The sequence below is a fragment of the Cebus imitator genome, unplaced genomic scaffold (genome assembly GCF_001604975.1).
Source record: "Cebus imitator isolate Cc_AM_T3 unplaced genomic scaffold, Cebus_imitator-1.0 Scaffold0, whole genome shotgun sequence".
NCBI classification, from domain to species: domain Eukaryota; kingdom Metazoa; phylum Chordata; class Mammalia; order Primates; family Cebidae; genus Cebus; species Cebus imitator.
This window is the reverse complement of record NW_016107315.1, coordinates 4,994,975-5,022,356: the sequence shown is the minus strand read 5'-3', so window position 1 is coordinate 5,022,356 and position 27,382 is coordinate 4,994,975. Positions and strand designations below refer to the sequence as shown.

General features: G+C 56.2%; 2 protein-coding genes across 19 annotated transcripts; both read right to left on the bottom strand.

Annotated features, from left to right (window-relative positions):
* Positions 1-44: 44 nt before the first annotated feature.
* USP19 (ubiquitin specific peptidase 19) lies at positions 45-12,948 on the bottom strand. Of its 18 annotated transcripts, none has more exons than XM_017507204.2 (27): positions 12,770-12,948; positions 11,056-11,315; positions 9,664-9,837; positions 9,370-9,498; positions 9,146-9,279; positions 8,767-9,069; positions 8,429-8,651; positions 8,156-8,312; positions 7,985-8,056; positions 7,751-7,866; positions 7,428-7,648; positions 7,148-7,343; positions 6,932-7,065; positions 6,663-6,821; positions 6,467-6,577; positions 5,859-5,969; positions 5,677-5,778; positions 4,454-4,594; positions 4,249-4,367; positions 3,893-4,030; positions 3,485-3,798; positions 3,239-3,349; positions 2,935-3,151; positions 2,696-2,848; positions 2,429-2,589; positions 2,169-2,347; positions 45-525 (listed from the first exon to the last, which is right to left on the bottom strand). In XM_017507204.2, the coding sequence occupies exons 2-27, from the start codon at positions 11,177-11,179 to the stop codon at positions 409-411; spliced, it is 4,116 nt and encodes a 1,371-aa protein (XP_017362693.1). In that variant the 5' UTR covers positions 11,180-11,315; positions 12,770-12,948; the 3' UTR covers positions 45-408. The 18 variants fall into 18 exon arrangements, with proteins under 18 accessions (XP_017362693.1, XP_037600108.1, XP_017362838.1 ...); XM_037744180.1 differs by having other exon boundaries at positions 7,428-7,642; XM_017507349.2 differs by having other exon boundaries at positions 8,435-8,651.
* Positions 12,949-13,128: 180 nt separating this feature from the next.
* Positions 13,129-23,655, bottom strand: LAMB2 (laminin subunit beta 2). The gene is made up of 33 exons (XM_017506777.2): positions 23,548-23,655; positions 23,393-23,469; positions 23,091-23,263; positions 22,870-23,005; positions 22,715-22,788; positions 22,132-22,320; positions 21,976-22,039; positions 21,544-21,746; positions 21,334-21,454; positions 20,829-21,017; positions 20,479-20,658; positions 20,244-20,356; positions 19,894-19,973; positions 19,669-19,801; positions 19,314-19,472; positions 19,107-19,234; positions 18,371-18,503; positions 17,974-18,166; positions 17,754-17,897; positions 17,257-17,488; positions 17,010-17,173; positions 16,703-16,927; positions 16,397-16,614; positions 16,192-16,288; positions 15,731-16,103; positions 15,451-15,635; positions 15,136-15,377; positions 14,708-15,056; positions 14,177-14,384; positions 13,958-14,099; positions 13,698-13,874; positions 13,458-13,617; positions 13,129-13,377 (listed from the first exon to the last, which is right to left on the bottom strand). Exons 2-33 carry the CDS (start codon positions 23,466-23,468, stop codon positions 13,241-13,243), a joined length of 5,397 nt encoding a protein of 1,798 aa, XP_017362266.1. The 5' UTR covers position 23,469; positions 23,548-23,655; the 3' UTR covers positions 13,129-13,240.
* Between the last annotated feature and the right edge of the window lie 3,727 nt (positions 23,656-27,382).

The following is a 27,382-nucleotide window of genomic DNA, read 5'->3' as shown; positions in this document are numbered from 1 at the left end:
AGGGGAGGTGGCCCCAGCATGTGGTGGATCACAGTCACTAAGTCTACTTATTTTTTATTTTTAAAATATATTTAAACAGCAGCAATCACTTCCAAAATGCAAAAAAAAAAAATTACAATTTTTAGAATAAAATTATAATGTTTATAATGCGGGTCAGAAAGAATTGAAGGTACAACTGAGAATCAAATCACGCAGCACTGGAGGCAGCTGGAGAAGCCAAAGCCCACTGGTCAGGCATCCAAGCTGACAAGAAGTCCCAACCTGAGACGTCTCCACACCCAAATCATACCCCACAGCTTCCCGTTGACAGAGCCAGTGTCCTCTGGGTTACAGAAGGAGAAGCGGCAAAGAGCTGGCCCTCTGTGGTGGGTCTCCCATACCCAGTCCCCCCCATCAGCCAGGGACCTGCTAATCCACCTCCTCCATGTTGCTGTAGGTAGGGGCTGGCCGATCCACAGGGGGGGCGAAGCGTTCAGGGGCTGTCCGCGTGGGGGCCACCTCGGGGGCCTGGCCAGGGCCTAGTCCCTGCAACAGAATATGAGGACAGGGGTTGGGGGCTGCCCAGCATGCCGCCTGGCATCCCGGGGGTGCTGGCTTGGAGCCCTGGCACCCAAGGGAGGGTCTCAAGGCAGGCGCAGACAGCAGCGGCGTGAGACAGAGAGACGAGAACGGGCCTGAATAGTCTGGTTTTATTAACACTTTAAGTACAGGAAATAGCTTGGGCAGGGCCAAGCCCCAGGCCAAGGGTCAGAGCAACAGGATGAATGGACAGACAGCTGGATGGATACCCACCCTAGGGTGCTCTGCCCCTGCAGAGGCCACAGTCTCCCCACCCTCCCCCACCAGATATACAAGCTGAGGCCCAAAGCCCAGAGGTGTTCCCCACAACAAAGGCAGGCATGGCCTGGGCAGGCAGATAGGCCAGCTCACAGCTGCCACCTGCAGGCGAGCTCATCTCCAGCGACTCTGGGATACTAGAGGATAGAACACGTTGAGCACGAGGGCCACCAAAGCTGCCACGGTGCCCAGGACAAAGTACCGAAGGCAGCCCTCATCTGGTGTGGTAGGGCCACGTGGTGGGGGGCCCACCCAGTCTTGGGGCCCCCAGGGACCCATGGGCCCAGGCCCTTCAGGCACCGGCTCCTCCTCAGCCTCCAGCTCCTGCCAAATCCGGGAAGCCTAGGGTATGTGGAAACGGCCATCAGCACCCCGGGGGTGGGGAGGACCCAGTATCCCTGAGGCCCTTAGCCATGACAGTCCCACCTGGGGTGACTGGGGTTAACACCCTGCATTGTAGATCAAGCAGCAAGGAAGAAGGCAGGCAGCCAACCTCAGGGTTGTCCAGACTAAGAGTACAGGGTAAGAGAATCTTGACAGCATTTTTGCCTACCCCAAACAGCTCTCAATCCACATGCAGCTCCGCATGGCGGTGAGTGGGGAGTTATCTGTTTAGTATTTTAGTCCAGGCCTCCCCAGATGACACTGATTCATAGAGAATAGGGTTGCCAATCCCAGAGCAATCTCCTTGCTCCTGTCCACCCATACCCAGATCTTGACCAGACTTCTGCAGAGATTTCTCTAAGCTTGACAGAGGGCTCAAGCTAATGGGGCCAGAAAGGAGGCAGCCAGTCCAGAAAAGAGATGTGCCTATGCCAACCAACTGGGTCTATGGCACACCATGTCAGTAAAAGAGACAGAAGATCCGCAAAGACAGATGCTTATGCTTACCTCAGAGAGTATGACAGCCACCAGAGGCCATGGCCAGCCCAGATAGGCCTTGTCTTGAGTGCACACCAGAACTCAGGGATATCGCAAGTGAAGGTGTGTGGGCTAGCATGTGAGGAATGTGAGGGGGAAATCTGGGAGATTATCAGGTATAGTCCATTCACAGCACAGTGCCCAGTGAGGTTCAGAACAGTTGCCTGACCTGTGCCAAGTGTGTGCTTGCCAATGGCAGCATGTTATTAGTGTACCTATATATTTGTTAGTGTCCCCAGGGCATGGGGATACTTCTGGATAAAGCTTTGATGTAAGCGAACTTTGCAATTCTCATGAATCCCAAGGCTCAAGGGGTCTGTGGCTGGAGGAGAGGAAGCTATATCCCCCAACCCTGCCCCACAGTCTGTGAGCTATCCCCACTATTCTGTAAAGCCTCCCACATGCCTCACCTGGCTGGCAGCAGCCTCAACTGCAGGGCCTAGGTCTGGGTGGTGTTCAGAGTGACCTGCCCTGGGGGGCCTCTCCACAGGAGAGTTCCGCCGGCGATAGAAGAGTACATAGGCATAACGTGTCACGACCTGGCTCTCGTCTACCGTTGTCACTGTGCTGTCATCAAACAAGCGCCAGCCTACAGCAAGGTGGGAAGAGTGTGAACAAAGTCTGTACCACCACCCCTACCACCTATCCTGCTGGCTGTGTGTGCCCTCACCCACGTCACTGCGCTGACTGCTACGATCATTGGGCAGGCGTGCACAGGCAGTGTAGTGGCCACCGATCATGCCTCCATAGTGGTTAATGACAGCATACAGATCGTAGCTGGGCAGCTGCTCCTCTTTCTGGCCAATGCAGAACTTGCTCAGGTCCAGATTCCTGCAGGTCAGGTCCAGTCAGGGAGGGGTGAGACAAGCAGCAGGTGCTCTGGATGCCCACCCTGGTCCTCACGCTCCGCCCACAGTCACCAAGGTCCGTTGCTCACCGAACAGGGAACTCCACCAAGTCATTGATCTTATCACGCCAGATAAAACTACGAAAGGAGAAGCGCTTGAGCTGCACGATGAGAACGTTTGGCAGGCGCCATAGTAACAGCTGCTTGGAGGCCTCACGGTGCTGTTTGCACTGTGGGCAGTACCTGGTGGGGACAGAGGTTGGGTCAGGACCAGCAAGTCTCTCTTTTCTCCAACCTGCCCCCTTATCTGCCTGCTGCCCTGTTCTCACCAGGCCTCCTCGGGTGCCAGCACCTCAGGCCGTGTGAAGAGGTTGAGGCACTGGTCCAGGGTGAAGTGGCCAGCCCGGGCAGCCTCACCAGCAGAGCCTGGATCCTCAGCACATTCCAGCTCCTTAGAGGCTACCAACACAAACTCCTGCAACCGCTCATTGTTCCGCCAGACGAGAGCCAGGCTACAATCATCACCCAGCTCCAGTGGGGTGTCTCCTGGAGATTGGCAGGAGAAAGGTCATGCAGCTGTGGAGAACAACCAACTCAAACCACCCCATGGCTCCCACCCACTGCCTCAGACACCTTTGTCCTCTAGCCGCTGCTCTCGGTTGGATGAGTCAATTTTATAGATGAAGAACTGGGGTGGGTGGGCATTCATAGCTTCACTTGGGTGCTGGTAACCAGGCACAGCGGCTGTGTGAGAACATGATAATCAAATCTTCCCTGCCCATCAGGGCCTTACCAGACCCATCAGGACCTAAACAAGAGCCCCCCTCAACCCTCCTATATCTTCCTTCCCAGCTCCCGGAGCCATTCACTGGATCTTACCTTCAGGTCGGGACACCCTCTCGCTAGCAGGCAAGGAGCCAACCTCAATGGGCCCACTGGCCAGCATCTCAGAAGAAATTCCACTGGTGCTGGGCCCAGGACCCCGGTCAGGGGCTGTCCAGACCCGGGGAGGCCCTGTGTCTCCATCAGCCACAGGGGTCACCAGCTGGAGCTCAGGTGGCTGAATGGGGTCCCTCTCACTGTCCCCAGCCTCCAGGGAACCAGTGGAGAGCAGTGTGGTGCAGCCAGGGCTCTGAGACTCCAAGGCCATGCGGCCAGGTTGAAAGGGTGGCTGGAATACGCTCACAGAGTACCTGGCAACAGACAAGGCAAGTAAGATTCCTGACCAGCACATCTAGCACCTCTGTCTCCACCTACACCACTCTAGTCCAACCATTGGGCTCTTACCGGGCATAGCCCTCTAGCAGCTGAGCAAGGCGGGCATAAGTGAGGCGTGAGGCGGGTACACTGACCAGGAAGGGGTAGCCAATGTTCTCAGGTCGGCAGAGGCCCTTGTGGTCAGGCCAGTGGGTTTTCTGGCAGAGCCTGAAGGGAAGAGGAAGACAAGGATAGGCCCTCAGCCCCATCTTGGGGGCTTGTCATAGTCCCTCAGAACTGGGTATGCCAGCCCTGCCTCCCCCAGAGCCTGGTAAAGTAGGGTGACAGGTAGAGCTTAAGCATATGTTCCTTGGTGTGGCAGGAAGGGGCAGGGTGGCACATAGAAGGTAGAAAGGAAGGGTCGGGGAGACCACGGGGGTCCTCACTGGTTGCAGTAGCCCACACGATAGCACCGGGTACAGCGCTTCAGCTTTTCATCCTCCGACTGTTGCTTCCGCTGGCAGGCTGCACACTTGGAGATGGGGACGCTGGGCACCTGAGGGCGCTAGGGTGGGTCGTCTGGCTCAGCAAGACCAGGCAGGAGTGCCCCACCCACCAGGGCCCTGTGCCATCAGGTTGGCCCCTACTCACCTGTTGCACCTCTAGCACCACTACCCGCTCCTTAGCCAACTCTGGGGATAGCAGCTCAAAGCAGAGGAGCATATCAGATGGGGACACAGTGTCCAGTGAGTGGGAGGGCAGGAACACACGTTGGAAACGATTCTTAATTACCTGGGGACAGAGAACACACAGATCTCACATGAGAATAAGCCCTTTCCCTAGTCCTGCCCCAGAGTGTAAGAAGACTTGGCCCTGCCTTGGGTCTATGGGCAGCAGTAAGGTCTGTAGGCCCAAATAGACTTATGCCTCTGCTGGCATCCATCTCAGTGCCCAAGGCCATAACAAGCCTAGTACATCAGAGGGCCTGAAAGACCAGGTGTTGGGCAGATATCAACCATACCAGCTTTCCACACTGAGGGACTCTACCCTACTATAACTAGCATGGCCTTATAAGACTGCAACATATTACCACAGAGGGTTCACATTCAAGGAGCATCCTCCCCACTCTTACCCCTGAGAAAACCGACACTATCAGGCTAAAGGTTAGGAACTCCTGGAGAGAGCTAGCACACAGAACCAGGATAAAAGGAAAGCAGTAGCAGGATAGAGGGAGAAGGAGAGTGAACACAGTGATAGTCCTGCAGCTCAAGCTCCTTGTCTGAAAAGGGAAAGGCAGTTGGGGTCCACCACCACAAAGGGGAATAAACCCAGATAATGGCTAGGAACTAAGGGCATTTCTGTTGCACAGGCAAAATGCCTGGTTTCAACCATGCCTCAAATAATAGCACATTGCCTGTTTTCGGGCAGTCACAGGCACACTCATGTGTATGTCTATTTTTATGTTTTATCTATTTATTTATTTATTTTTGAGACAGGGTCTCACTTTGTCACCCAGGCTAAAGTGCTGTGATGCAATCTATCTCTGCTCACTGCAACCTCCACCTCCTGAGCTCAAGTGAGCCTCCTGCATCAGCCTCCGAGGTAGCTGGGACTATAAGCACATACCCACCGCACCCAACTAATTTTTTTTATTTCTTGTAAAGACAGTGTTTTGCCAAGTTGCCCAGCCTGGTCCCAAACTGCTGGGCTCAAGTGATCTCCCACCTCGGCCTCACAAAGTGTTGGGATTACAGCTGTGAGCCACTGTGCCCAGCCCATGTGTATGTCTGTAGATGTCAATGACTATACACATGTGTATGCTGAGTACACACACATGTCCACATATATAACAGCCCAAGGAAGGATAAAGATACCTCTGCCAAACGCAGGTTCTCAGGCTTCACATGAACGCTCTGAGAGAGGGAGTCCAATACTTCACTCGCAGTGGAGTTTTCCTTGCTGATGCTCACCAGGAACTGTGGCAAAAAGGGCAGTCAGTGAGGGAGGTGGGCCACATTCTCTGCAATAACCCAGGGGGTAGGGGCTTACTCCTCACCTTGACTGGCTTGCTGTGGGGCTCTCGGGCAAAATAAAAGATGGGGAGAACCTTTTGCTTTTGTGGCAAGGGCACCGGCAGATAAAGAAACGGGTCAAAAGTGATGGAGACCTGTGGATGTATGGGTGGCACTGGGTGACCACACAGAGAGTGGGAGACAAGATGCTCATGCCCAAAGAGCCCATTCCATGCTTTCTGAGCCCATTCCACCCATTTCCATGGCTCTCGGGGCCCTCACAGCCAACCAGCAAACTCTCAGGCTTCAGGACACTAGATGGGGCAGGAGGGCCACCAGGAGTTAATGATCCCTCTTTCTGACACTCAAAGCCATGCTCAGCTTAGCCACTTTACAAATTTGCCTCACACTTGCACCCCATGTGCCCACAACCCTGTCATAACACCTCTGAGCTTTAATATCACTTTTCCCTCAGTCGGGAAGCCTACCCTGAATAGGCTCTTCAGTCCACATAGAGTCCTAAGGCCTCCCTGCCAGCTTCTTTGCCCAAACCTTGCCCTGTAGCACCTTAAGATGCACATGCCTCTGAACCTAATGTGACCAGACCAGCTGAGCCAAACTAGGGGGCTCTTTCCAGGGGACCCCATCATACCTTGGCACACACAGGGCACACCAGCTTCGACTTGTACTGGCCCTGAAATAGGTCCACGATGAAAGAGTCATTCCTCATCTTGTGCCGCTGCCATGCTTCCTCAGCTACCACCTGAGAGGCAGAGTGGTGAGAACCAAAGAGACCTGGGGGCTGGGATGCACGTGAGACATGCCCACCCGCTGTCCCCAACCCTGACCTCATCAGGCCGCCCATCTGAGTCCACAGTCTCTGTGTAGGGCTTGTTCTGAATCCGATTCAGGTCCTCATGCAGCCCATCCAGCAGGAAAGCCATGAACTCTTGGGCATCATGCTGTGCATAGCCTGTGAACTGGCTGGCCTTACTCGCCACAATGGCCTGGATACAGAAGCCAAGGTGTGAACATGAAGCCCTAGCACCCACTGCACACCCAGTTGGCTGGCCCTCCCCGCCCTCTCCAGCCAAGGGTGACAGTGGTCACAGATCACCTTCAACTTGGAAGGCTGGAAGGCATGGTGGGTGCCCTTCCACAGCGCCCGAAGCAGCACAGCAAAGCCAATGGCCAGACGCCCACCAGTCCCTAGTGGGTTGTTGTAGTTGATCTCAGCCTCAAAGGAGCGGTCTAGGAACAGCAGCCGAGCAAAGGTGTGAGGGTCAAAGGCACCCCCTCTGCCCATATCCCAGGCTCCAGGCCCTGCCCTCACCATGGAAGAAGTCCCGGAGTTCCCGAGTGTTGGACAGAGACTGAATGACGCTGTTCATGAAGCAGGTGTTGCCTAAATTGACAAGGCCAGTGAAGCCTGGCAGACACACCTTCTTCTCTTCTTCTTCCTCCTCCTCCACACTGTCTCCACTCACTGGGCTGTGGGGCATGGGAGGCACCATACATGTGGGCTTGGGCTGTGGGAGGAAAAAGGACATGAGAGAATGGCCCCAAGACTCTCCAGCCTCCATTCTTGGTCCTTCCCACCCGAGAATTCTCACCGAGGCCAGGTGTGTCTCTGGCTTTGGGGTTACATGCTCCATGGGTGTGCGGGCTGCCACACTGTCTAGCCCCGTGTCCTCAGATCTTGCCTTGGATTTATCCTTCTCCACAGCCCGGGCCTCCTCCTGGCCTGTCAAGGGGTGGGGAGCACCTCCTGGTGGGGTTGAATCCAAAGGGGTTGGACCTGTCGGCACGGCAACCTTTGCACCACCCACTGCACCTTAAAAAGGGGGAATGAGAGGGCTGGTGGTTAGCAGCATGTGACAGGGGTTGGGGTCCTGGTAACGTGGAGCTGGGCAATGAAGGGAGCTCGTGTGCAGACCTCGTGCAGCCGGGGCCTCCAGGCCCCCCCAGCGCTGACTCTGCCTCTTACGAAGGCAGATGTCGATGCGAGAAGCCGTGAAACAGAAGGTGCACTGCTCTGGCTCAATCAGATTCCTGCAGGAAAAGGCTGAACTCAGGGACTCAGGAGGAATGGGCATCAGGCTAGATGAGCCAGGGAGATGGAGCCCAGGGGAGTAGAACAGGCACAGTGGTGGGGCCGGGCACCACCCACCTGAGCTTCACCTGCCAACGGAAGATGGTGTGGGGCCCACAGCCGGGGTGCAGCCTCAAGAAGTTTCCATCCCTGCAGAGGCACAGCAGGATAGGAGGAAGGACAAGGAGAAGAGCATGAGACATACTGTCCCACCTGAGGCACTGTTTGCCCCATCATTTGCCCAACTACCTGGTCTGGAAGATGAGTGTGAAGTCCTGCTCACGGAAAAGTACTCTTGAGGTATCCCTGCAGATCTCCTTCACGTACACGTGCACCACCACTGAATCCGGGCCTTTCTCATACGAATCATTCTTGACAAATGCCAGGTTCACCATCGACTCAGGTTCTATATTGAGACCATGGCTCAGCCCCAACCAGAATAGGTTTCAGACTATTGCTACTCTACCCTACCCACCCACAAACTTTGCAACCCAACCTAGGGCTCTGCCTGCCCACCCCCACCTTTACCATCCACCAAGGTTGCAGCATCTGCTGCCACTGTCATCTCCTCCTTGACACAGTCATCTTTCACAGGATTTCTGCTCCGGACCATGGCTGGAGAGACTTGGTCATTACCAGGAGACACTGCTTTCTCTCCTACCGAAAGGGCTAAATTCTCCTCTGAGCCCAGGAGGCAGGTTTGGGGGTTCAGTGGTGGTATGCAATGCTGTTCATCAGCCTCAACCTATTAATGGCAAGATTGTGGGCAGAATCAGCCCTGAGTCTGCCAGGTGGCTCCCACTCCAGTGCATACACTTTCCCCCCATCTCCTAACACCCAAACAGATGCCCAGCTCTCACCTGGGTGGCCGGGTCAGCCACGAAGGGTGGGGCATCACCCCGGGGTCCAGGGCCATCCCTGGACCCTTCCCCCTCTGGCCCTCTGCAGAGATGCACAGCCCTCTTGGCGCTGGGCCCTGCCTGGGCCCCGGGGCCAGCCCCTGAGCCTACCTCACCACGGCCCTGGGCCCGCTTCTGGTTCCGGGCCTCCTGCTTAGCCCGGTGGGGCTCAGGGCCTGGCTCTAGGGCAATGGGAGACAGTTCCTGCCCATTCTCCTGGCACTGCAGCCCCGGCGCCAGCTCCTGAGTCCCTAGAGGTTTCTTCTGCCAAAGATACAGCAGTCAGGCCCTGTCAACTACACTGGGTATCCCTACCCAACCCTGTACTACTAGAACTCACCAGGAGAGAGGGCCACGTGAGCATAGGCACCTTCTTGGGCAGTGTCAGGTGCAGGAGACTCCCCTTGCGGGTTTGCACTTTAGCACAAGATCCTTTTATCTCAGCATAGAAGACGCCACCCCACTGCTGACCACCTGGAGACAGAGCAGGGTCCTCACGTGAGCTGGGGTAGGAGATATCAGAAGATTCAAACATACTGCTGTGTTGCCGGCAGATGGACACACCTGAAAACCGCACCACACAGTCCGTATCTGTGAAAGCAGCATCTATGTCCTCCAGCTGAAGGGGACCTACTCCCACACGAAGCTTGACAATTACCTCTTCTGCACTCTGCCTCCAATCGATCAACAACTCTGTAGGGGGAGTAGCAAAGAGATCAAGAGGGTCTCCACAAGCTCCTGATGGTAATAAGCAGGAAACAGAGACCTAGCCCTAATGAAAAACTGCTTCAGATGACAGCCAAACTGCAAGTGCCCCCTCCCCTTATCTAACACCAAAAAAGCCCATTCCTTACTGACCCGCTTTGGTCTGCTCCTCTCGAGGAGTGGCTGCTGACCCTGACGACATAGGAAAGAATAGCCGGGTACGGTGGTGTGACCCTGTAATCTCAGCTGCACAGGAGGCTGAGGCAGAAGGATCACCTGAGGCCAGGAGTTCAAGACCAGCCTGGGCAACATATCGAGCCCCTGTCTCTAAAAAAAATAATGAGAAGAAAAATTAGCCAAGCTAAGCTAATGGGGAGACTGAGGTGGGAGGATTGCTTGAGCCCAGGACTTTGAGGATGCAGTAAGCTACCATCACACCTGCAATGCACTCCAGCCTGTGCAAAAGTGAGACCCTGCCTTTTTTTTTTTTTTTTTTTTTTTTTTTTTTGAGATGGAGTTTCACTCTTGTTACCCAGGCTGGAGTGCAATGGCGCGATCTTGGCTCACTGCAGCCTCTGCCTCCTGGGTTCAAGCAATTCTCCTGCCTCAGCCTCCTGAGTAGCTGGGATTACAGGCACACGCCACCATGCCCAGCTAATGTTTTGTATTTTTAGTAGAGACGGGGTTTCACCATGTTGACCAGGATGGTCTCGATCTTTTGACCTTGTGATCCACCCACCTCGGCCTCCCAAAGTGCTGGGATTACAGGCGTGAGCCACCGCACCTGGCTGAGACCCTGCCTTTAAAAAACAAAACAAAAGAAAAAAAACAAGGGCCAGGCACAGTGGCTCATGCCTGTAATCCCAGCACTTTGAGAGACCAAGGCGAGCGGATCACCTGAGGTCAGGAGTTTGTGACCAGCCTGGCCAACATGGTGAAACCCCGTCTCTACTAAAAATACAAAAATTAGCCAGGCCTGATGGTGTGTGCCTGTAATCCCTGCTACTTAGGAGGCTGAGGCAGGAGAATCGCCTGAACCTGGGAGGCAGAGCCTACAATGAGCCGAGACTGCGCCACTGCACTCCAGCCTGGATGACAGAGTGAGACTCCGTCTCAAAAAAAAAATGAAAAAAAATTAGGCTGGTGTGGTGGTGTGCACCTGTAATTCCTGCAACTTGGGAGGCTGAGGTAGGAGAACCACTTGAACCCAGGAGGTAGACGTTGCAGTGAGCCGAGGTCACACCACTGCACTCCAGCCTGGGCAACAAAAAAAAACTCCATAAAAAAAAAAAAAAAAAAAGGAAAAAAGAAAGAAAAAAAGGAAAAAAAAGAAATAAGGCAAGGACCCCAACAGCACCATCTTCTGAATCTTAGCCAAGTACTCAGGCTTCAAAGCTGAGGCTCTACTGACGCTATCATGGGTCCTTCTCTCAGCATCAGATCAGGACAGAAAGAAGTGCAAAAAATCTCCCAAACCCCAATCTGTATACTCAATAAGATGGGAGGAAGAGAAGGCCACAAGCACTCTGGGAATGCCACTCCCACCTTTCCTAGGATCTCCATCCTTGCTCTCCTGGTTTGCTCGATCCTTTTGCTTCTTCTTACTAGTGGCATCCTCCAGTCCTGGGGGCCCTCTCCTTGGGCCTGTGGCACTGGCCCCACCAGACATCTTGAGCCGCTTGGTAGACAGCCAGAGTGCCCCGGGGTCGGCAACAGCGTCTGGGTCAGGGCTGCGGCGCTTTCTTCCTGGCCCAGCTATCTTGGCAACTCTTTGTGGCCAAATTCTCCAGCAAGGAACCGACAGCCTAATGAAAAGGAGCCAGGGATCACTGCCAAGACCCAACAACTTGCTCTTTAGCTACAGCCAGGGCTCAGCAACCAAGGACACTCCTAATGCTACAGAGTTGTATCTTATCTCTGATGTAGCCCTGGACACTCTCAGGCTATTCTGAAAAGGTAATAAATAATTCAAGTAACAGCAACCACTTCTGGCCAAGCCTCATAGATACCCACCATAACAGTCCCACACAGTTGTAAACCTCACTGAGGGGGCACCAGGTCAAGGAAGTCATGGCCTGGGACCAGGCTACTCCACCAATCTGGACAGGAGCCATGGCTCCAGCCCACAGGGCTGACACTCTGAGCAGGGTGCTCACTTTTCCTTCACTTTCAATGGCTGCTTAGTCACCACTGGAGAAATAGAAAGTGGAGGAGGAAGGCAGGAAAGGAGACAAGACGCAGGAGGACCAGGCTCTGTGGCTGAAAACAGGCTCAACTCAGGTTCTACCATTGCCTAGAAAAGGTCCTGGGGCTAAGTCACTCTACCTGCCTCCTGCCAGCTCCCTTGGCAAGAACCTGCTCCTATGTACTGCCTGGTCCTTCTTCATTTCAAGAGAAAGTCCTCTCCCTAGCTACTGTCCCAAGCAGAGAGGGACTGAAAAGTGTATCTATAGATGTCACACTACCTCTTCAGCAGCAACCCTTCTCCAGTACTAAGGTAGCATGGGCATCCAGTTTGAGACCTGAACAGAAATCATCACCTTCCTTCCGAGATGCCTTCACTCATCAGCTCTAAGCCACAAAGTGGGAAACCCAACAGTGGATTCTGGACTGTTTCTCCCTCCAAAATGAAGGTCTCGAAACTAGATACTGAGATAAGGCTGGGGAGGACCACGGATCCAGGACCTCTGGCAGCCTCAAGCCTGGCCTGAACCAGTAGCAGGACAGACAGTGACTAGTCTGTGTTCCCCTAAGTGTGTAAAGGAGGGAGGAGAGATGGTAGGATACCCTTCTACAGGTCAGACGTGGTGAGCTGGATCTTTAATGACACCTGCCACCGACGCCTCCTTCTCGCACCCAGGCCCCAGCCGAAGGTCGCGTCCCTCCCCCATGCTCCGGGGACATCGAGGCGGGAAAAGGGGTTGTCTAGAGACCCGAGCCAGCCTGAAATGGCAGCGCGGGGTTACTGACCACAGACCAGAGCCCCGGTCGGGCTGCGACCCAGCTCCCGCCTCTGAACCCCGAGCCCGCCACCACCTCTTCCAGGAAGCTGCCCTCGCTGGCCGCCAGTCCCCTCCCAGGTGGTATGCTGACCACGGGCATAGCGTAACGGCCCCGCCGGCATCGGTGGGCTGGCACGCTGCGGGACACTAGGGGGTAGGGGCTGGCACGTCCCGTGACCTTGAACAGGCCGCTGCGGCCGCTCGTTGCGGCCTCCCCGCTGCGGCCAACCCGGCGAGTTGCAGCCTGCTCCACTCACCGAGCGAGACCGCCGCAGCCAGCCCTCTTCGGGCCCTGGCAACCCGCTCTCCGTTCCGGTTCCGGCGTCAGATCGGTTCCGGTTCCGGCGCGCCCCTCCCCCGTCCCGGCGCCGCCGCCACCGCCTTAGCGGCTTGTTTTGTTTCGACTTCTAATTAAGGCCGAGGGAGGCGGAGTGCAAACCTAATGACGTACTTCCGGCGGGAATGGGCTCGGAGCAACTGGCAGCTCCGGGGTGGGCCCGAGCCGAAAGAGGCGGCGCTCGGGTTCCTTAGCTTTGCGTGAGCCCCGCTGGGGGCAGCCTCTAAGTTTTCCTGGAGACTCCCACGCCCGCTCCAAATCAGAGTCCAGACAACAAAGTGGGGGTTCACACTGGTTTATTGGGGGCCCTACCGAGCCAAGAGCTCTTCAGTGCATAGGCAGACATGCATGTGGGGTGGTGCTGAGAACTGGGGTAGGCCTTGGGCAGGGGTCACTGGCAGGTGTTGTAGATCTGGACCTGCAGGTTGATGGCTTGAAGCACGCTGCGCATCCTGGCCTCCAGCCCGTCCAGCTGGGCTGCCTTACCCTCCAGTGCCCGCTCATTCTCCTCATAAGTGCCTTCCAGTTCTAGGAAGGACAGGTGTCAGTTTAGGGGGTCTCACTCCCACAGTCCTGTGTCTCTACTGCCCACCTGCCCCATTTCTCACCCTGTAGCCGCTGCAGCTTGTCCTGAGCGGCCTGCAACAGGTCCTGAGCCTCATCCCGCAGTTGCTCTGCCCTTGCCTGTGCAGCCAGCACACCCTGGGCCTTTCGCTCAGCCAGGGCCTTCACCGTCTGGTACTGATCACCCAGGGGGCCCCGTAGCAGCTGCAGATATGGAGGGTTAGACTAGCATAGTAGCCCAGCTTCCAGCCCTACCTTCTCCAGCTGGCTCTGCCTCAACTCACCTTCTCAGCCTCCTGGGCACGACCCTGGGCACTGCCTGCCGTTTCTTCCGCTGTAGAGGCTGCCAGACTATTCCCTGCCCGTTTCAGTTTCAGAGCCTCCAGGAGAGCATCCAACTGCTGAGCCCTTTCACCTGCAGAGCTTAGTGCCTGCTCTGCACCTGCCATCCTCTCTTGTACCTGCCATGGGTGAGCCAAAGGTTACACAGATCTATGGTGCATGCCCATAGCCTTGCCCCACTGATGTCCTAGGAAGACCTCACCTGGTGCAGGGTCTGCTCTGTGTCCTGCGTGTCAGCCACTGCCCCCCGGATGGCACCCTGGGCAACAACCTGTGCCCGATGGGCCTCCTCCAGTGCTGCCTGTACTGTCTCTGCCTTCTGTTTCTCATTCTCAGCCCGGCTCCTGGGAAAATGGGGGAATCAGAGCCTGCAGGTATCAAGACCAGGTGTCAGGGATAAGGGCCAGGGATGGGGTCAGACCTTGCCCGCTGTGCATCCTGCAGTAGCTGCTCAGCACGACGCACATCTCCTACAGTACGCGCCAGGATCGCGTCCACATCCGCCAGGCTCCGGACTCGCTCTGCAATCGCACCCGCCAGGTGCTGGATCTGCTCAGCTGAAGCTGGGATGGAGAGCTCTAGCACCCGTGTGGCCACCATCTCAATGCTATCAGGATCAGCCCCCTCCTCTATAAGGATGCAACAAGAGCTTAAGGACATAGATTCTCCAGCATAGGCATGAGGATACAGTTTTGAGGTGTGAACTCAGGACATGCACATGAGATAGGGGTTTGTTAACAGGCATAAGGATGTAACCACAGGGACTATACAAGGGGCTCAGACGCAAGAACATGGACATGGGACCACATATGGGCAAGGACTCAGGAGCAGGTCAAGGGGTCATAAACAGTGATCCAGTGTAGTCCCTGAGGCTCAAGTATGAACCGAGGGAGATACAGACACGGAGTTGCCAAAGGGACAATCATAGGCCTGGGACACATGGGAGGCTCACGGTTGAGGAAGTCCTTCACACTCTGGATAAGTTCTCGAAGTTCCTGGTTGGCCTGTTCCACTTGTCCCCTGGAAGCATTAGCCTTGTCCAGGGCTGCCTGGGCCCGTTGCTGTGCCTCGCTTGCCTGACGACGAGTCTCAGCCACTCTGCTGAGGATGCTACCACCTTCTGCCAGTGCCCGCTGCAGCTCTGCCTGTGTGTGCCGGGCCCGGCCCAGTGCTAGGTCTGCTGTAGCCGCTGCCCCATTGCAGCTGAGGCCCCCACAGCGGAGCTGCCCATCCTCATCTCGACAGCCAGCACCCCCACATGGGCTTGTAGCGCAGGGTGCATCCCCTGGGGCCCCACACACCTGCCAGGCACAGAACAAGTCAGGGCCCTGTGGGAGAAACATCTACACCCACCGGTCCCACCCAGCACTTGCATCTCACCAGTTCATTTATGCCTGTCAGGCTCAGGGTGTGGGTAAGGGCAGAGAGCTTGCCAAGGGCCCACTGGTTGGCCATGTGTTTGCTATTGAAGTCCTCCTTCTGGGCATCCATCAGTGCCTCTGTCTGATGCCGGGTACTTGCTGAGTTGCTCACAGGGCTAGGTACAGCCAAGGCCGAGGTGTTGGCACGACGTTCTGCCTCTACAGACTGTCCGTAGGCATGGTGGATGCTGTCATAGGCACCTAAGTTGGGCAGAGGCAGACAATCAGTTGATAATTGACCCTGATCCACCTGCCTAGTCTGCTAACAACTCACCTAGAAAGTTTGAATGTTTGAGCAAGTCAAGATGCTGGTCGAGCTGCCGCAGTGTGAGATTAAGTGCAAGCCCATCTCGCTCCAGACCACTTAGTGCATGGTTGGCATTGAAGTTCTCATCCTGCACATCTGTCAGCTCTGCCTCCAGCTGAGTGAGGTGCTCAGTGGCCTCTCCAATTTCCCGCCTGCAATGATGGAGAGGGGGCTGTTTAGTGAGGCTTCACCCCGGTCCACTGGGTCTCTGCCCCATCCCACCATGTATTCTTGGGCCCTTCCGCACCGCAGCTCCTCTGTGGCCTCCACAAGCTGTGCAGTGGAGGCAGCTGAGGTGTTGCGGGCGCCTATGATGCCCTGCACAATGCCCAGCTTCTCCTGCATGTGCCAGAAGCTGCTCTCAAAGGTACCCAGCACACCCGTCTGCTGCAACTCCTGCGCCCGCTGCTCTAGGCGCCGTGTACGAGCAGCCAAGTCCTGTACCACTCGGTCCCAATCCCCGAAGCATGCATGGCAGGGATGGCAGGCAGGAAAGATTCCTGAGAAGCCACGGGCACACTGGTCACAGCGCACACCAGACACGCCTGGGCGGCAGCTGCAGTGACCTGTGGAGCGGTGACACTGAGGTGTATCTATTCCATGTGGGTCACAATCACAGGCTGCAAGAAAGAGCAGAGCACAGAGTTAGGGCCACTGTGGGGCATTCTGGGAAGTCCTCCATCCACCTGGCCTCCCTGGCTCCCTCACCACGGCACTGCAACCCAGGGTCTCCCCAGTGGAGTTCCTGGCACTCAGAACAAGTTCGTCCTCCAAAGCCGGCACGGCAGTGGCACTGCCCTGTGAACTGGGGTGGGAACAAGGCAGGGTTAGAGCCTCTATCAGAGGCTGAGTCATTGAAACAAGACAGACACCTGGCCCCATCTAATCAGGGATATGCAGGAGGGTCCCATACCTCATTGCAGGTGGGGCCTCTGGCCCGGCTTGGGTGGCAGGCACAAGGCTGGCAACCATGGCCACTGGTGAGGTTCCAGAAGTTGGGGGCACAGCGGTTGCAGCTAGGGCCCTGGACATTGGGGAGGCATGGGCACTGCCCACTGCTTGGATCACAGTGGCACTGGTCAGGAGATGGGCACTGCTGGGGATTTGTGCCCAGCAGGTTGCAAGTGCAGCCTGTGCCAACCAAGATGAGCACAGTAGTCAAGGGGAGGCCAAGAAGCAGAGCCCCAGCTCAGCCATGCCCTCCCATACTCATACTCACGGTGACAGCTCTGTCGGGCAGCCTGCCCATGGAAGCCAGGCTTGCAGTAGGCACAGTGTGGACCCTCTGTGTGGTGTAAACAGCGCAGGCATTGCCCCGTGTGGGGGTCACAGGCATCAGGATCCATGGGATCAATGTTCCCACTGCACTCACATAGTTGGCACTGGCCGCCTGGCCTTGATGGGTCCCCAAAGTGCCCAGGGGCACAAGCTTCACATCGCAGCCCTGCCCATAGTCAAGAGGAAGCTGTGAGTGCTCAGCCCAACCAACTCACCCCGATCTCACGCCTGGCCCCCTATTCACTCACCCGTGTAGCCTGCCTGGCAGTGGCACACAATCTGCTGAGAATACTCATCCCGATGGCAAGAAGTAGCAAAGTGCCGTTGACTCCCAGGGCCTTCAGGACAGGGACAGGGCCGGCACTGGCCCCCATATGGCAACCGTGGGTCCCCGTGGAAACCAGCAATGCACCTGCAGGGAGAGGGAAGAAGAAATGTGTCATCCCTGGGAAGCCTGCCTACCCACCAACCCACTCATAGATGCTGCAGGCTCACCTTTCACAGTGTTCACCCCCTGTGTGATCACGGCAGCCCAGGCAAGCACCGGTGTGGGTGTCGCACTCATCTGCATGCCCATTGCAGACACATGGCCGGCAGCTAGGGAATCCCCACTGGCCATGCTGGCAGCGGTCACAGCGAAGCCCAAAGGCACCAGTTCGGCAGGGACATTGCCCACTGGTCTTTTCACAGAGACTGCTGAGTGCCCCCTCGTGGCTGCACTGGCAGGCTAGGGGCAGGGCAGAGGCTGAGTCAGGGGAGGGGGAGGGGGGTCTGAAGAGAGTGTGGGTGGGGGAGGGTCTCGGGGGAGGGTGAGTAGTGGGGGTCTGGGTGGAAAAGTCAGGAAATTGAAGAGAACTGTAACTGACCCAGGGTTGAGAGTAGAGGGTCCAAGACTGAGTTGGAGGAAAGAAGCAGCAAGGCCAGAAGGAGGAGAGAGAACAGTAATGGAAAGGAGAGAGAGGAACAGGAGAGAACAAGGGGCAGGAGAGTACCTTGACAGCCTGTGGGGCCAAAGCCATAGTAGCCAGGGGCACAGACGTCACAGCGGCGCCCAACCACTCCAGGCTTGCATAGGCACTGACCGCCATGGGGGTTGCACTCAGAACTCAGTGAACCTTGAGGGTTGCACTGACAGGCTGTGGGGAGGAGGGTTGGGCCAAGTCAGGCTGGGTCCCCACCTCTGCCCCATCAACCCACATCACAGACACTCACGCAGGGCACCATTGTAGATGAGGGTGGACAGACTGATGAGGAGGGGTGCGCAGGCCTCAGAGGTAGAAGTCTTGCTGGGCACCAGACCCTCCTCATGGCATTGGTAGCGTTCAAAGGTGGCCCGGCGCTCCAGGGCAGCAGCATCACCCCCACTAAACACCTCAAGCACCAGGACACGTGGCAGCAGCACTAACTGAAGGGGTGAGCAAGGAAGACCACAGTTCAGACCTGGGACCACGTAGGCATTGCCAGAGCACTTGCCTTAGCACTGCCAGTAGCCTGCCCACCCTAGCACCACCATGGGCCTGCCTCTTCTGCCACAGACCCTTGCTACCCCCCAAGTCCCACACCACAGAACCTGTCATGTTGGTTGGTGTGGGCAAGGGGGATTATTCACCGAGTCAATGAGCAGGCCATGTCCAGAGTACGGAGTCTCAGGCTGGGCACTTCCCCCTGTCCGTACCAGCTTCAGATGCAGTTTGTAGGAGATACCAGGCTCAAGGCAGACAGGATTATGAAACACCATGTACCTGGGGGAAGTGAGCACAGGTGCAGGGGGTCATCTAGGGGCCCTGTACAAATAATCTGGGCCTCTGCCATCCTACTCCCAGCAGCCAAACCATCAGCCAAAGCAGAGACTATGGCTGGGTTGGGTTGGGCTGGGCTAGGCCAACAAACAGCTGGGCAGTCCGACAAAGAATCTGCACAGAAGACTCCCATAAAGGTGGCCCTCTAGAATCATACATCCACCTGTGCAGACTCACTACCCAAAATGTACTAAAACATTAATCAGACCTGGCACATTCCTGCTCTGAGTGCTCTGAGGCCATGGCCCCACCACTACCACCTCTACCAACACCACTGTGGGCCCTCCTGATAGTGACACCAGGTCATTTCCCATTAATTCATGCCTTGGCCTGTGGGCCTTAGACCCCTGAGACAGTAGGCCTTGATATGTCTACTTCCTTCCTGTGAACAGAGCCATGCCCAACAGGACTTGGGAACCAGCATTCTGGAGGTATTCAAAAGAAGGAACAGATGAATGAGCTGTGGGGCCTTCCAGGTCCCCTGCAGGGAGCTTAGGGTTGACCCCATACCCCTGCTATTGTGAGTGCTACCTCCAGTGCCCTCACCTGGCGTGTGGTTGCAGAGTCCCTTGTATGCGGTCATCCTTGGGCAGCACATGCCCACACAGGCTGTGGGCAGGCACAGGCCCTGGGCGCTGCACAGTCAGTTCCAACTCTGCCCATTGCTCAGGGACCTGGAAAAACAGGATGATGGACGCGATGCTCCCACATCCAGAGGTTCATTCAGCTCCAGATTAGATAACAGGGTCTAACCTGGGGCTCTAAGCGCAGCAGCAGGTCATAGTCCATGGCCTTCGGCACAGAGGGCACCAGGAAATCCAGGGCCTGACCTTCCCGTAGCCGCACAAAGCCTGAGCCAGTCCAAGATGGAGTCTCCCCAGGGGTGACCAGGCGCTCTACCACATCAAGCACCTGGGAGATAATGCAGCCAGGGATGGAGGCTCAGGTGAGGCTTCGCCTCTTCTGCCACAGCCAGACTCAAACTCCATTTCTCCTGCCAAAGCTAGATATCACCCCCACCTCCTCAACAAGGTACTGTCCATAACCCCACCTCTCCAGTCACAGAAGTGTCCACCCACACCCAGTCCTCTGGGGGGAGGCCCCACACCTGTCCTTGGGTGTCCTCAGCCTCCCAAGTTAGGTGGTCCAGGAAGGGCCGGAAGTAGCCAGGTTGCACCTGCTCACAGCGTCGCCCAACCATGTGCTGGCGGCAGTGGCACTGACCTGTGGCCTCATCACACCTGGAGGGAACTCTGTGGTTATTCAAGAAGGACCTCCTCTCCTGCTCAGGATCTTTCCCCATCCCTTCCCAGGCCCCCTTTACAGCACTTACTGGGGATCCAAGGCACCACCCACATCGCAGTCACAGGGGCGGCAGCCGAGCAGGTCGTGGCTCAGGCCCCAGTGGCCAGGCTGGGGGAAAGGAGTTGCTGGGAGCCAGAAAGACTTCCAGGCCCCCTCGACACCCAGCAGGAAATCCTAACCACACGTCTTAGCCTCTATCACCCCTTGGTGTAAACATGGCTCCCAGACCCACACCCTCGGCCTCCCAGACCTGAGGCTTCTCAGTCAGGACTAGACCCTAAGCTCTCAGCACCCACCCACTGGCGTGGATATCACACCCCAACCATGTGCTCTAAGGACAAATCATGCCCCTAGAACTCCAGCCCCCTCCAGTCGCACCAGGCAGCGGTCACATCCACGTCCAGTCACTAGACGTTTGCAGTAACAGCCTCCACTGTTGGGGTCGCAAGGGGTGTTCCCAGGTACTGTGCCCCGTGCATTACACTGACATCCTGCAGGGAAGGAGAATCATCAGCACTTTGGGAAACTGTAGTAGTGCTCATGTTCAGCTGAGTGAGGAGTAAGAGGGCAGGGGTTAAAAGTCAGCATAGAAGTTACGGCAGGAGACACATACGCTGGCAGCCTAGAGGGTCACTGACGCTGAGCCCAAAGAAGCCATCACGGCATTGCTGGCAGCGAGTGCCCACCACATGTTCTTTGCAGCGACACTGGCCCGAGACCAGTCCCAGTGCAGGGTCATCATGGGAATCACAGCGACCGCTGTCTTGAGAACCCATGGGGTCACAATCACAGGCTGATGGCAAAAAGAGGTACAGAGTCAACCACCCTATCTCAACAGCTCATCACCAGTCCTCTCCTAAGTTCCCACCCTGGATCCCTGGTCTGGCTCTATCCCAAGCCCCCAACTCTCTATTTCCTGCCCCAGGCTCAGCTTTCTCTCCCCCTGCCCAATCCCAGCCTCACGGCGGCACGCAGCTGGATCCCGCAGGTCCTTGGTTGGATCACGGTAGAAGAAGGGCCGGCAGAGCTCACAGTGGCGACCAGCTGTGTTATGCTGACATCCATCACACACACCTCCACTCACGTTGCCAGATGCCAGGTATATGGCCATGTCGAAGTGGCAGCTGTGGGTGTGCCCATGGCACTCACACTCTGGCAGGGGAGGAAGGACAGGGCAAAGGCCACTTGAGGAACCAGGTCACAAGAATAAAGAGTAGGCCACCTTAGATCCCTATGACAGACCAGAATTTGGGTAGGGGCTCAGAGACTTCAAGGCCTCAGCATCATACTGGTTCCCTACCCAGAGCAGATTGTAGAGGAGGATTGAGGGATTCCCAAGGGGCATCAAGGCCTACACACTCTGGATACAGCCTGGATTTTAGGGGCTCAACCAACCAGCTCTGGGTTCTACCCAGGGCACAACCAGGCTGTAGAGTGCTGGAGCTATGGAGGCCAAGATCTCACTCACTCCTACAGGCATGACTATGGCCGTCCTCAGCTGGATGCCAGGGCAGGTCATGATAGAAATCCTGACACTGCTCGCAGTTGAGCCCACGTGTGTTGTGTTTGCAGATGCAAGCTCCGTGCACCTATGGAGGTTGGCAGGTAGGTTGTTAGAGCTGCTCAGCCATGTTCCCCACTTCCCCTAGCCCTATCCCAAACATCTGAAGCCCCTCACCATGCCCTCAGCATGGGTTGGTGCCCCTGGGGCGGGTGCACACTCTGAGGCATGTCCGTAGCAGAAGCAGTTGCCACGTACAACCAGCTCATAAAGGGCATAGTAATACTTCTCTCGGATCTCCCGCCGTGGGTCAAGTAGGTTGTCTCCCAGCGTGTGTAGACGAGTCAGGTTCACCCGTAGGTTGGTGATCTTCAACAGGTCTGAGTGGGGGGAAGGGTTGGAGCCAACTGGCTAGGCAGGCCCTTGCTGCCCCATGCCCCCCCAGGGGCTCAGCTGCCAAGGTCACCTTGAAAGACCTCCTGTATACTGCCACCCAAGCTAAACTGGGCTTGGCACCTGCCCTAGGAAGCACCCAAAATAGTTACTGAGGCCCCAAATAGTCCCTAGCCGGACATAGCCTGTGCCAGGCTCAAAGGGTGGAACACTCACTCTGAATCCGTGAGCTATAGGGGTCTGGGATAGGGATGGCAGGGTCCAGCACACGATAGATGACCTGGAGAAGCAGGGAGTTCATAGCGACACTGGACCTTGCCTCAGGCCCATCATCCCCCGCCTCCGGCCCCCAGCCCAGATGCCAGCCCTTACCTCGCCTTCAGTGGATGGCTCAATCTCTGAGTAGCGGGACTCACAGACTACATCATCCCAGTGCCGTGGCGGGGCTAGTGGGACTCCTGGGAAGTCAGCCCCACAGTCATAGGAGAAATATCGGTACACGTGCCAGGTGTGGCCAAAGTCTGCTGAGCGCTCCACCAGCATGGCAGCAGGGCGAAATGTCTGGGTGGGGGGTACAGCTGATCAGCAAGCACCAAGACCCAAGCCCAACCCAGGGCCATCAAGAGCCCTGCTCAGCCCAAGACTGCCCTCGAACAGCTCACAGACAGTGGGGGTGACTAGTGGAAGCCAGATAATAACCAGCAGGAGTAGCCACCTCTAATGGAGAGACTGAGGGGTCATAGGGCTCAGGGAGACAGCACTTGATCCAGCCTTGGATTGGAAAGGCCAAAGAGCATGTGCAAAGGCCTGGAGGCAAATGGAAGGTGTGAAAGAATGAAGGAGGCTGCTGTGCATCCACGCTCAGGAAGGCTGGGTTAAGGAGCTGAGGCTCTGTCCAGGAGCAATGGGGGTGCCAAGCAGGGTGATTCGGGCAGGCTCCCAGATATGCAGGCACCTTGAAGGTCATAATGAGGTGCGTGAAATGAAATTCAGCCTCCAGGTCCAGCTGGATGGTGACCGCAGGGATACCTGCGACAGGAGTCAGAAGTCAAGGACTCAAAGCTACTGGTGGACAGCTCTCATCACTTTTTGCCCCACCCATGGCCTCACCATTCTCTGACTGCCACCAGGCTGCCCGTCGCTGTGGCGCAAAGCTGGTAACTACATTCTGGATTCGATGACTGTGTGGGTTGTCTCTAGCAGAGAAGGGGCTCCGGGAGTCACACAGGAAGCACTTCTTTTCATCCTGGGTTGATTGGGGATTAGAATCAGTGCCTGAGGCAGTGTCAGCCCCACCCTGACTCAGCCTCTCACCCTGTCCCCAACCACACCTGCAGGTGACTGACAATGCAGTAGGGCTGGGGGCCATTCAGGCCACAGGTGGATGAGGCAGTCAGTCTGTCAGCTCGGCCCACCAGCAGGTCGCCCGTGGCAGGGTAGCAGTTTCCCCTCGAACAGCCAGGCAAATCTGGGACAGGGACCTGTGCCAGTGTGGCGGCCAGCACTGGGGACAGTGGTTCAGGCAGTTCTGCTGAGTTCTTATTCGGTAGCCCCACCTCATGTGCCCCAAGGGCAGCTACCAGGACCTACCATCACATTCCACAACCCCCAGGCCCCCACCAGGCCCTCTCACCGCTTAGCAGTAGGCCCAGTCGAAGTTCCCAGGGCAGAGGCTGTCCCCTCCCTCCTTCCCTTAAGGTCAGCTCCATCCTGAAGAGAACAGGGATAAGGGGAGGAGAACGGTCTCGGGCCCGAGCCCTCCTCCTTCCTTTGGGGTCCCGTGCCAACTCTGCCCGTGGGTCTTTGGCCTGTTGCTTTCCAGGCCCTCTGTCAGTCTCCAGGTCTGTCCAGGAGTCCCTCCAGCAGCTTGGAGTCTAGCGACTTTGAGCAAAGTTGGGAATCGCGGCAAGAAGGAAAGGCCGGAGCGGATTACGGGCAGGAGCGCAACACCGGGCTGAGAGCCCCCGACCCCAACCCTACCCCTGCCCTCCGGAAACGGCCTTCGCCCCTGGAACCAGACACCGACCATTTCACCCACAAATCTTTATTGTGCCCCCAAGCCCACACCTATACGAGGGCTAGGGAAACATAAGGGGTTTGATGCTTTAGCCTATTCTTGGAAGGGGGATCACGAAGTTAGGGGCATGACAGGAGCAAATGAGAGGGATCTGATCTTCCGGATTTCCAACTCTGGGCCAAGGACCCGATGGCTTTTTCCCCTCGGCGTCATGGGCACCGTGGAAATTACCATCAATTCAGTCGTTTGATCCCAGGGCTCCAGCATCAGCGGAGAGGCTGGAGGACACAAGCAGGAGTCCCAAATTCCCCTATTCAGGGCTGTGGGGAGTTCTCCGGCAGATCTAGGGACGGGACAGAATGGGGCTGGGGGAGAGATGGGGAAAGTGCACATCCAGCCCGAAGCACAGCTCCAAGAATTACTGCCTCCCCGACTAGTCACCATGGCAAGTAGGCACGGAGAAGTGCTGCCTGTTTCCTGGTATGGAAATGGGCTCTGGTTGGTGGACACTGGACCAGAGTTAGGGCGAGCGACTCCGGATCTTGTAGGTATTTATCCGCTCCAGACTTTCCGGCCTGCCGGGATTGCAGGAGCCCGGGGTTGGAATGTGCGCGGCCGGGAGGGGGAAGGAGGAAAGTCGGGGCGGAGGCGGAGGACATGGAGGGTGCCCCACCCAGGCCCCTGTGAAGGGGAAGTGGGGGAAACCGTGGGGTCCGCCGGTCTTTAGGGCTGGGTCTGGCTTGACGCCTCCGCAGTTCCGGCAGGGAGTGCCCTGAGCTGCCATCCAGGGGAGAAAGCTGGTGGGAGTTCATCAGGGGAATCACCTCACTTCACAAAGGAGCTTAGGGGCGGCCGGGGTAGGGGTAGGGTGGGGGTCAGTCGATCCGTTGGACTTTCTGCATAGCTGGGAGTTATTCTGGATATCAGGAAAGAGGTCTCCAGTCACGCTGAGAATCAGGAATACTAGAGATTACTGGAGAATTTTAAAAAATTATTTATTGTTATTATTATTATTTTTTAAGATGCAGCCCAGGCTGGAATGCAGTGGCGCGATCTAGGCCCACTGCAACCTCCACCTCCCAGTTTCAAGCGATTATCCTGCCTCAGCCTCCCAAGTAGCTAGGATTATAGGCACCTGCCACTATGCCCAGGCAATGTTTGTATTTTTAGTAGAGATGGAGTTTCACCATGTAGGCTAGACTGGTCTCAAACTCCTGACCTCAAGTGATCCACCCGCCTGGGCCTCCCAAAGCTCTGGGATTACAGGCATGAGCCAGTAAATAGCACCAGGCCTTATTTATTTATTTTGGGTGAAGGATGCCAGCACTGTTATTTCACAATTTTAGATCACTCAGAAATAAAGGTTTATCAGGGTCTGGGACACTAGATGGCCTCAGGGAGTTACATGATCTGTCTGCTTTCTCAAGGTCACTGGGGGACATGGTGGGGCCACCGCGGGATATCACGGGACCACATGGAGTTCACTCAGGGTCAGTGGGCACTCAGTAGGATCTTTGGTCTCCCAAGGCCAGGAGATTCCTGGATCACTCTAGGGTTACTTTGAGTTACCCAGGTGGTCCCACAGTCTTTCTTGATGGCTTCCATAGACAGTAATCAGCAGGTGGCATACTTGTTGGTGGCCAAGCACATCATGTGCTCAAGCAGCTCAGCTGCGTGCTGCTCCAGGGCCTGTGGGGTGGCTGCCTTCTTGCCCAGTGCCTGTGCATTCTGTGTCAGGCAGCACTCCAAACCTGGTGTCAGTTCATCTGAGCTAGGCTCTGACCCCTGGCTCTAACCTCTGACCCTGGCCCCAATCTCCATCACAGCCCTGACCCTGACCCAGCCCTAACCTTAAATAAACCCTGAACCTAATCGACACTTGACTGTTCTAAACTTTGACCCCAGCCCTGATCTCTACAGGAGTTTGGACCTGATCTGGACCCAGCCTTAACCCTTCCACAATATCCCTGTTCTGGCCCTGATCTTTCCATTTGACCCTAAACCCCTCCTCATGCCTGCCCTATTGCAGGCCAGCCATGCACCATGCAGGCAGCTGCAGCTGCTTTATGCTTTCTTCAGGAGTTCCTGGGCCTTAGCTCAAGCCTGCTGCACCCATTCTCTTGCATCCTGCATGGTGGTTACCAGGCCATATGTGTCCTCCTATAGCTCAGTCACAGCCAAAAGGGCCACCTGCAACTCCTAGGACAGGGCTGGACCTGAAACCCCACCCCACCCAGAATATATTGCCTCAAATATATTACTGCCCAAGGTTCCTGGGGGACAGGAGAATTTATTTTTATTTTTATTTTTATTATTTTTTTTTTTGAGACGGAGTTTCGCTCTTGTTACCCCGGCTGGAGTGCAATGGCGCGATCTCGGCTCACCGCAACCACCACCTCCTGGGTTCAGGCAATTCTCCTGCCTCAGCCTCCCGAGTAGCTGGGACTACAGGCGTGCGCCACTATGCCCAGCTAATTTTTGTATTTTTAGTAGAGACGGGGTTTCACCATGTTGACCAGGATGGTCTCGATCTCTTGACCTCGTGATCCACCCGCCTCGGCCTCCCAAAGTGCTGGGATTACAGGCTTGAGCCACCGCGCCCGGCCTGACAGGAGAATTTAGAACTGAGATCCTGCCTCAGCACAGTGTAGCCCAGCCCCAGCCAAAAGCCCACTTTCCACTGTTCCAGAAGGGTCCCTGAGACCCCAGTGCCCACTCTTCCCCATTTCATCTTGCCCAGGCCCTAGGCCTGCCTACGACTCATGCTGCCCATTCTTCTGCCTCCTGGGCCTGCTGCTGACTCAGGGCAAAAGATGCCCTGAGGACCTTAGCTATACTGGAAAGATGCCCTGGGACTGGGACCACCTCAACTTCCAGTGCTATCTGGGCCAGGTGCCCTGCCACCCGGGACAAAGGTTAGGGGGTCACAGAGAGGACACAGTACAGTACCAACTAGGCTAAGTGTTATCATGGTCAGGTACTTGGTAACACTGTGGTATCAGTGAGTCAGGGATCTCAGGGAGAATGGAAATCACAGCAGTCATTGAACAAGGGATGTAAGGGAGCTGAGGGTACAAGTGGGGTATCACCTGCTGTACAGTGGCCTCCAGGCCTTCAAGTGCCAACTTCACTTCCTGAAGCCCTTGCTCTGTGGCCCCTACATGAGTTCCATTCCTGCCTCAGCCAGCACCCCCTGAACATCGAGTGCTTGGTGCTGGGCCCTGGCTGTACCTTCCTGAAGAACACAGGTGTTCAGTTAGGCATCCCTTTTCTGCCCACTCTCTGACTTCTACCTCCAGCCTCCTGGTCCTTCACATGGTTCAATCTGCCTGATGGAGGAGGCCTTCAGCTTCAGGCAGCTTCTGGCCCATGGTATCTGGTACAGGGAGAGCACCCTGGATCTGACCCAGCAGAAGAGCAATGCCTACTGCCCCCACCTTGGGCAGTAGCCCACACCGTAACACCAACTCCACACTTGTGGTGTCCACACCTTTGTCTGTGGGGAAGAGGGTAGGGATCTTAGACTTGAACCCTGACCCAACAATCCCTGACCCTAATCTCTCGCTGATCCTGCCTCAGATACACCTATCCAGTGGTGTGCTGGAG